This window comes from Lygodium microphyllum, chromosome 30 (assembly GCF_053477565.2).
Source record: "Lygodium microphyllum isolate KBCC chromosome 30, Lygodium_microphyllum_v1.1.10, whole genome shotgun sequence".
In the NCBI taxonomy this organism is placed as follows: domain Eukaryota; kingdom Viridiplantae; phylum Streptophyta; class Polypodiopsida; order Schizaeales; family Lygodiaceae; genus Lygodium; species Lygodium microphyllum.
The window spans coordinates 32,176,520-32,186,029 of NC_141164.1; the positions used below are offsets into that span (position 1 = coordinate 32,176,520).

General features: G+C 39.3%; 1 protein-coding gene across 2 annotated transcripts; it reads right to left on the minus strand.

Annotated features, from left to right (window-relative positions):
* Positions 1 to 2,490: 2,490 nt before the first annotated feature.
* LOC148009690 (pentatricopeptide repeat-containing protein At1g07590, mitochondrial-like) lies at positions 2,491 to 8,981 on the minus strand. Of its 2 annotated transcripts, XM_087672684.1 has the most exons (4): positions 8,647 to 8,981; positions 7,762 to 8,509; positions 3,109 to 4,030; positions 2,491 to 2,994 (listed from the first exon to the last, which is right to left on the minus strand). In XM_087672684.1, the coding sequence occupies exons 1-4, from the start codon at positions 8,679 to 8,681 to the stop codon at positions 2,786 to 2,788; spliced, it is 1,914 nt and encodes a 637-aa protein (XP_087528810.1). In that variant the 5' UTR covers positions 8,682 to 8,981; the 3' UTR covers positions 2,491 to 2,785. The 2 variants fall into 2 exon arrangements, with proteins under 2 accessions (XP_087528810.1, XP_087528809.1); XM_087672683.1 differs by having other exon boundaries at positions 2,491 to 4,030; positions 8,647 to 8,976.
* Between the last annotated feature and the right edge of the window lie 529 nt (positions 8,982 to 9,510).

A 9,510-nucleotide genomic window follows, 5' to 3' on the forward strand; every position in this document is an offset into this window, starting at 1 on the left:
GCCGCTTCTCTAAATAGCTCTTACTGCTTGGCTGTCACAAACTTATATGCTTCCAATTGTGCCTTACATTGGCTTTCACTATATAGAGTTATACCCAAGTCATTGGATAGCTTCATCAAGGCTATTATATATCATCTTTATGCTTCACTTTTCACTTGGCCAATAGCCCATATCAACCTAGCCGTAATGTTTCTTATAATACTATGTATGTAGCTTTCCATTGGCCCTATAGAAAACTAATATTCTCTTATCTATTTTTCATGTAAGGTTGTTTTAGCTTTTTCTTGAGCTAACTCAAGGAAGGTCTCTATCAAATTTTGGTTCATGTCAAGTAGCTGCTTGCACAGCTTTTCCACATCTTTCTCCTTGACCCTAAGTGCTTCACCTTTCTCTCAGAGCTCAAAGTCTTAGGCTCTAAGTCTCTCTCCTTGATATGAGTTCGAAGTTCCTACACTTGGTCTTCAAACCTAATCAAAAACTTCTTGTATGCGTCTTGAGTTTCATCCAATATATTATGAAGATCCTATACTTTGTCTCTCCTAAGATCCTCACACTACTCCAAAGCTCTGACTCTACTTGTTGCACTCTGGTCCCCTATAGGTGGTTCATGGGTGCTCTTGGACGATTTTTCTAGGCATGGCCTATTTTCCTAACTCACTAGTACAATTTCTCTTACCTTTGTGAGGTCATTGTTTTGCATCTTCATGCTTCCTAATTGAGTCATTAGCTCACAAAGAGTTGTTGATTCAGATAAGTATGACTCGTCTCTTACTTTTTCCTTCCCCCATGAATAGGTTTCCTTTTTCTACTAGGATCTGTGCTACTCGCTAGGAGATTAACTCATCCGTCTTGCATAAGACCTCCTCAATGAAAGCCCTAATTACTCTCTGATGTTCTTCCTAACTTTCCTTCATTCAAGCCTCTAGTTTTTTCCACTGTCTTTTTAGCATCTATGATGATTATACATTGCTCTTCTATCTCTCCCTCACATTAAACTCTTTAGATGATGATGAGCTTAGCTCAACCTCTTCCCTTGGTTTCTTTTTTTGCTTTTCTAACTCCTCAACATGGTTTAGATTTTTAGCTTCCTCACTTTGTCCCTTTTCCTTCTCCTAGGTGACATGTTCTCTTGTGTGCTTCTTTGGAGGCTATTGTTAAGCTATCCACATTGACAGCATGCTGTCTTGTAAAGGCATACCCATATTGACTCGCATGAGTCAAGTTAATGCACCACCATGATTGGCAATGCTATTGCATGCCTTTGTGCAATTTAACTTCAAATTTGGATCCTTTATTAGAACCATATGAACTTCTAATCTATATCCTTTCACACATTCCAACTAGAGGGCATTCAAATCATGATTGACAATGTTCCATGTTATGATGTCTTCCAATAATCAGCTTGGGACTCTGGTTGGTATGGTGGTGGCCTTATTGTAAGTGAAGACATGGTGAAATACTTGTGTTGTAACTCAAAGTTCATTAGTAATGGCCTTCAATAGCACTCCACTATTTATCACTGTGTTGTCCAATCTTTGTGCAACTTGAGGTTAAAAAGCCTAATCATTAGGCTATTTTATTATCATTAACTTATACAATAACTCTTATATTCTCAATAGTGCATGTTCATTTGTATCAGTGGCACTCCAAAATAGATTGTATACAAATTTGAGTTTATCATTGTCTTATGCATCTTTGAGGCGTCTTAGAAGATGTCAATGTGTGTGTGTGTGTGTGTGTGTGTGTGTGTGTGTGTGTGGAAGAAAAAGATTATGTACAAAATTATGCACATCTTACATGTACAAGTGTTTTTTTTCATATCAAGATGGGGACCAACGAGGTTACAACTCCAAAGAAAGGATATCACATGCAGTAATGCCAAGACTGTTGAGAAAGTCTTTGGGTTCATTTCCCTCTTAAGGCAATGAGGTTAGCCCTAACCCTCACCTCTAGGTGCTGCCCTTCCATAGGACCTAAAGGGAGGTGTTCAGGAGATTAAAAGCTGGTCAACTAAGATGATTGAGATAGTGCAGAGACAGTTTGCGGGCCTGTGGCCTATAACAGAAGATATAGTTGTTGAGTGTGGTGCAAGAGGAGAGACGTTGATTGTTTAAGAGCACAGAGAGAGAGAGAGAGAGAGAAAGAGCAATATCATGAGTCATCCACGACTATCCCAATGTTTTAACAGACCAAGTAATCAGAACTCCAATCCTGCATTCATTGACCTGTCGCACACAAACTGAAGTACAATGTTCTAGTAGCAGTGAGTACCCTATTGTCGTATTGATGCTAAACCACAAGGGGAACATGTTAATGAAGCTTTATTGTGTAACAGTATTTCTTTCAAAAATAACATAAAAGGATCTTTCAAAATGCACAACGGAAAAGAATAGATGGCCTAAAACATGGCTGTAGGGCAACCTGGACCTCAGTTTTAAGACGCATTCCATGTTAGGGACACCATGTTCATGTGAGTTTGTTCAAAAAAAGAGTTTAATAACCAAAATTGGCTTCCCTCTTGCAGGGACCATGTTAGTAATCTTCAAAATCCTTATCACATACACTTTGGACAAACCTGAAACAAGTGCAGTGAAAACAATAAAGCGCTTCTGACAGCCTCGTAAAACCAGAGGCTTAGATTAGACAACTCAGGGCATCAAAACCAGCACAGGTGAAAGAGCTGCTCTATGAACCAGTTTAGAGCCACTGATTACTGCCCCAGCTCAGTGAGCTTCATTCCCACAAATGAAGGGGAAAGATTGGTAAGGACCAAGCCCCAACACTTTTAAGTCCCATCAAGTTTTTTCAGTTCATCTCTGATATAGTGATTTGGAATGAGATTATCAGCACGAAGTCTATCCAAGAATCCATAAGGAGTCATTTCTGCTTTTACATAGGCCTTGATAAGAGCGGCATATGATTTGTATGCACATATATAACCTGCATCCTTCAGGCCTTTGATCATCTTCTCCGCCCTTTTCACATCACCTTTTTCTGCAAAGAATTCAATGAGCGAGTGGAACGTCAAGTACATGGGTCTATTACGGAAAGAACTTTTCGTAGCTTTCCGAGCTTTTTCAAACACATTCATAGCTTTCTTCTCATCACCTGCATGTAAATACATCTGCACCAGGTGATGGTATGTTGTTGGATTTGGGCTGAAGGAACCTTTTAGTAACTTCTTGAGTAACTTCTCTCCTTTCTGGGCCATTCCTCGCTCTGCATAGACTGCAAAGAGCGCATTGTATTGATGGACACGTCTGATGCCATATTTTTCCTCCATCTCCTCGAAAATCTCTTCAGCTCTCTCTACACTATTAGAACACTTCCCTATAGCTTCAATCATTGCCATGAATTCTGCCATCGAAACCTTTGGGTTTCCATTTACCACATTCCAGAGCCTTTCAACCTCAGCTTTTTGGCCAAGCTCACCATAAAGCTTCAAAGCGATTTTCCTTGCCACCCGCTTTCTCCTAAATGCACTTGTCTCTATATTTTTGGTTGCTTCTAGTGCTTTTTCAACTGAACCAGCCACAAGATAACCCTTGGCTAGTATTGCATAACTTGCAGCATCAGGCTCCACTTTAGATCCTTTTTGCATCTGATCCCAGACTCTCTCCATATTGTCAACATCACCTTTTCTTGCCTTAACATCAAGTATGACATTATATGTACAGACATCTGGCTGTACTCCTTTCTGATCCATTTGCTGAAGTACATCTGTAACTCCTTTAATATTGCCGTTCTTTTTGTACAGGACTAATAACTGATTGTACATATAGGTACGATGTTCCATTCCTGCTCCGTCCACTTTCTTGAGAAGTTCTACTGCTTCTTTCTCCATGTCTCGATCAACATATACAGTGAGTAAAATGCTGTAAGCCATTGGAGTTTGATACTGTAAGGGTATTGTTTCAAAATATCTTGCAGCTTTTTCTGCCCCATGAACCTTCGATATAAGTTCTACTCGAATAATATAATCCATTTCTTCCAAACTATAGGGTTTCTCTGTTATGACCCAATCCGATAACTGCACAGAAAAAAGAACCAAGCTTGTCAGAACTATCATGCAATCAATGAGAAGTTTGGTCTGTTGATTCAGCACTTAGTGCATTAAATTCTCCAGTATTAGAGAAAGTTCATACATAAAATAACCAGTCCATACTCGTTGCATTGTGTTGCCAGAACTTGGGAATGTGAATGTGGATGCATAGCCTGTAACTTCATATGACGAACTGGCAACTAATTCACATAGGCAAAGCCAAAATAACACACACTAAATCAGGCTTCACTGCCATTTAGTCACAACTCAGACAATTTGTTAGGTGTCACATTGGCCAAAATTTCGAATGCATAATGTCAAGACATGTAACTGAAACATAATGTAACACAGATATCACATTCATTAGAAAATGGGTGAAGTGACAATATTATGATTCTCATTTCAAAACAAGTTACAAAATGACAAAATGTCAAAATCCAAAATGAATCATGATATATCATAGATAACTCATAAATGAAACTAGTATCATATAATGAATTGTCCAAACAATAATGGTCCATGGACACTACACTGACTAAGTGAAAATCCCAAAAAGGTAAGACTCTAGAATCTAATCCAAAATCACGAACCCTCATGAATTGTGACTCATGAGTCACTGCTCAAACTCATCATCATCACCATTGCCACAATCATCCCTATAATCATCCTCCTCACTCACACTCTAATCATTCTCTGTGTAGGATACACCAATTCTACTAAGAGAATTACTGCCTTGAAGGAGTTGGGGTTGATCTCATTTGGTCCCCCGCAATTTTGTCTTGTGTGTAGGACTATTGATAGGGCACAAGTGGACAGGCATAAAAGCGAACAGGCAAAGAAGCTGGCATGGGGGTTGAGAGTGTCGCTCGATTGTCAACCGAACAGGAGTGGACAGTCGATAGGGCAAACAGGTGCACAAGCGAACAAGTAGAGGAGGTGGCGTGGGATTGTCAACGGTTGATGGGGTAAAATTAAGACGACAAACGAGCAAGATGGAAGGCGTGAGTCATGACAAGCTGCCCACGCGACAAGTCACAAGTGACGAAATGTACATTTCTTTTGTTTTTTTTTCTTTTTTTGCTTTTTTTTCCATCAACCATAGACTAACACAAAATCTTTGTTTTTTAGCAGACTAACTCGCTTTTTTTTTTCAAGGTCCCTTCTCTCCACATTTTTTATGCAAAGAAACGAAACAACGTTTCGTAAGTTTCAAAAGCAAAGAAACGCGTTTCTTTGCTGCTATGATCTCCATCAAAGCGGGTAAAGGTCAATTGACTACCCGAATCAAGAGACAAATCAGATCGAAGACTTGCTGGTCATTTTGGACAAGGGGAGTTGAAATACCAAAAGGAGCACTAGTTTAGGGGCTAACATGGTATCCATTGTCTAAGATTATAAGTTAATTTACATTTCTTAGTTTTATAATAAAGGTTGCTACTGTAACTAAGATATAATCAGGGAATTACCACCCATCCACAGAAGGACGGCTTGTTGCAAATCTTCTCAAGAATGGAATTCAAGAAGGCAAACTTGACATCCATCTAATAAATCAAATGGCGGTGGTTGGTTACAAAAGCCAAGATAGCCCGAATAGTAGACATCCAAGCCATAGGTGCAAAAGTCTCAAAGTAATCAAAGTCTTTCTTCTAAGCAAAACCCTTGGCAATAAGCCTAGTTTTGTGCTTCTCTAAGGAACCATTAACAAGATATTTCATCTTAAAAACCCACTTCATACCTATCACCTTCCACTTTGAGGGATGCACAACCAACTCATTTGTCTTCTTTGGATATTGAAGGTAAGACAAGCACCTATACCGAGGATATCAAGTATGGTATCTTTGCTGTGGATAGAGCTTCTATGAAAGATGAATAGAAAATGGGCGAGTACATGTTGGGGACTCCTCTCAACAACCATAAGCATAATAATCGTGTCTCTGCTTAGAAGAGTGTCTCGAAAGAGAACCAAAGGTTTGAAGCTTCTTTTTTTAGTCATCAAAGCTCGTGAACTGGTAAGACATCTTTGATCCTACAATCACCAACAAGATCTGCAATTTCATAGAGTCAACAAAAAAGACAAAAGGTAGTCAACTACAAAGAATGTAGGTACATTGTCTATCAAGGAAAAGCGATCATCGACCACCAAGAAGCTATCACCTGCACAAAAAGCTGCCACCTATATCAAGATGCTATTGCTTGCACTAGAAAGTTGTCATCTCCACCAAGAACAAAACACCTGTAAGATGCAAATTTGTGTTTTTTGCAAAACGTAGAAATTTGATGCCACCTGATGCCTGTATGCCGCCACCTCGGACATGAGGCTATCACCTAGTTGTCAAGAAGGTGGAACAAGAAGTGGACCACCTGTACAGGCTGTCAAGGTAGGCTGAAAATCTGTATTTGACAAATCTAGGCTGCTCCTCCGCAATGAAAACTTGCTCTTTTGCAATCTCCAAACTATGTCCTCACTTAAGCAATGATACCATGTGAGTATACGCAACGGAAGAGAAACACAAACACAAAGAGAAACAAAGAGAGAAAGAGAGAAAGAGAGGAAGCAAAGAATGAAGGAAGAATACTACACTGATTGAAGAAGAATGTTAATACAATAAAGATGGACTGATCGATCCTTGCACACAACCCAAAGCATTGATGAGAGCACTAGATCACACTAATGACAATAGCAACACCAAGCACGGAGAGTCAGAGTGTGCACCTGCAAACAAGAGACTGAAGACTAAAGAGTGTGTGTGTGTCTGTCAAGTGAGGGGTTGGTTATAAATAGCCATAAACGCCCAAATTTCACCGACTTGCATCAGGAGAGGCCATAAATGCTGGCCGATCAGCAATACTTGCTAGTCACTAAAGAAAAAAAAAATGCCAACTCACAAAACAAGCTTTGTTTCTTTTTGAAGCTTTATCCTATCTTACCAATAATCATATATTTGTTGAAGCATTATCCTAATGAGCAACCCACCACAAGTTTTGACTCATTAACAAGTTTCCTTTTGTCTTTAGTCCAAGTTGTCACAAGGCTTCTCAAAACCTTAAGACAAATTTAAAATTTTTGAATTTGGTGTTGCAACTTCCTAATAAAAAAGCTCATTATAGTTTGTATCATCCTTTGTATAGGTGTCTTTCTTCAATAACACAGCTTTGCAATGGCAGATGAAACTAAGGAGCTCACTCCAACAATCTGATTGGGGAAAACTACTCCATTACAACCAAAGCTTGGTGCATACTCTTAAAAAGCATAGGTTTTTTTCATTTTTTGAAGGCCCTTTACTAAGGTTTGGACACAACTACACTTAAAAGAACATTTTGTGAAAGCCATATACATTGTGTCATTCGATTTGACCGAAAATTGATCTAACAAACCTCACAATGTCCTATTTTCTACATATGTATTTGTATAGTAGACCACACACTAGCAGCATGAAGAATCAAAACCATGAAAGGATAAGTTTATACAGTAGAAAGTGGCCTTGAAACTCTCCCTCTTTCATATTGCGTTAGCTGAATAGTCTACATAAGGCTTGATCAACTCAAGCATGAAAAGAATAGTAAAACAAAAGAAAAATTTTAATTTTAAAGATTTCATTTGACACCAAAACACTAATAATCTAAACAAATGAATTTTATAAGATGATCATCTGTTATACATCTTTAATCACTTATCAAAGACCAATATTAACTTGCTAAAGAAGAAAATTAGAGCATACCTCCAGAGCTTGATAGTATTTTTTCCGCCTCCGCAAAACAGTTATGCTGAAAACAATCACTCCCCTTGTTAATGGATGTCCTTCATCCACCCAAGCCTTTATAACACTCTTCGTACTCAGTTTCTCTACTCCTTCAGCTTGTTTTGAATTTGTTGCCTCCTCTATCCTCATCCATAAAGGCCGCTTCAGATCCCCCATATCTTGCACCATAGTGTCAGTTTTCATATCCAAAAGGCTTTTAACTGGAAATTGATCAGTGATCTCAGTAGCAACATTGCTGTCATCAGCTTCATCTTCAGAATCGCTGCTCTCAAACAATTTACAATCCTGTGCCGGGGCAGCTATAGCTTGCTGCCTCTTTAAGCTGGCTTTTCCCTCAACTGGAGTTTGCTGCCTCTTTAAGGGGATTCTCTCCTTGCTTGTATCTTCAACTGACAATCCGAAATCACTTGAACCCTCTTCAAAATCACTGATACTCTCCTCACCATTGCTCTTATACGTGTTCTCATAATCACTACCAGTCTCTTGGTTACTGCATTCAGATTCCTCCACACCACTCTCATCAAGATCATCAAAATCCTTGTCTAAATTTCTTTCTGTTGCAAGGCCCCTTGTAAGAGATCCATGAGGACTCCAGAGAAGATCCTTCGTTTGCAGCAAAAATGACCTCTGTACTGGATCAGATTCTGCCTTCCAGCTGGTATGTGGACGAAAATATTTACAAGTGCCAAGATGCCTGATGATGCAGCTGTTTATAGAATTCAAACAAAAAGCAAAAAGTGCATGGGTGAATTACCATAGGTGATAACCGAAATGTACAAACACAGGCGCATGAGTACATGGACTCTCTCTCTCTCTCTCTCTCTCGGGTTGGGGGTGTCTTACCGTCTGGAAACCGCAATTCTCCATGCGCTTAACATGATGCGTCTGAGGCGAAGCTGTCAAGAAGAAGTGTCCTGCATAGCGGCCGCTGGCGTAAACCGAACAACGCCAGGACACTCCTCCTCCTCTTCTTCTTCTTTTTCTTCTTCCCCCCGTGCCAGAAAGGAGAGATAATGGCAACCTTGAGTCCAGCTTAAACCCCCAGCTTCCTTAACGCACCCACGCCCAGGCTGCAGCCTCAAGTCAATTGAATTGAGCTTAAACCCTCAACCCTAAAAGAGCTGCATAAGAAAATCTACGAATATGGTTTCGGTTTATATGAGATGGTCGATTTTAAACTCGAAATGTAAGCAACTAATAAGACACTTGCACTTAAGATTTGTGAATGGTAAGCTGAATGTGGTTCCAACTTCCCTTCCCTCGCGAAGCTAGAGCACTCATGAAACGCTAGTAAAAATTACATCAATATTTCTCATTTAGAGTGTTGAGAAATTGGCTAGTTTCTAGCTATGCTCCATTAGCCCCATGCTTTGCATCCAATTTGCCTTGAGCTAATTTCTTGTCTAACCCTTTGAAACATGGTCATATTCGTGATACTTTTCATGATTGCTTTGTTTGACCGTTTAACTTTAATTTTATGGTGCAAAAGATGGAAATAAAAGTAACATCGCTAGACTAAACCATGTGTGTATTGTTTAGATATTTAAAAATTACTGGCCCACATCAAATTTACTTTTGAGGGGTGAATAGGTTGAAAAGCACTTGTAGTCATATGAAGCCAACAAACTTCAAATGTGTTTCTCTCTTCTTGCAGTCTATGTTGCCCTCTTGGTGAATTGTACATTGTAGAAAACAAGAAAGTTTCTC

Coding starts and splice junctions, on each gene's coding strand:
- LOC148009690 (XM_087672683.1), bottom strand. CDS start 8,681: ATGTTAAGCGCATGGAGAATTGCGGTTTCCAGACG. Junction 8,510..8,646: donor AGAATTGCGGTTTCCAGACG/GTAAGACACCCC, acceptor TTCTATAAACAG/CTGCATCATCAGGCATCTTG. Junction 4,031..7,761: donor AATACTATCAAGCTCTGGAG/GTATGCTCTAAT, acceptor TTTTCTGTGCAG/TTATCGGATTGGGTCATAAC.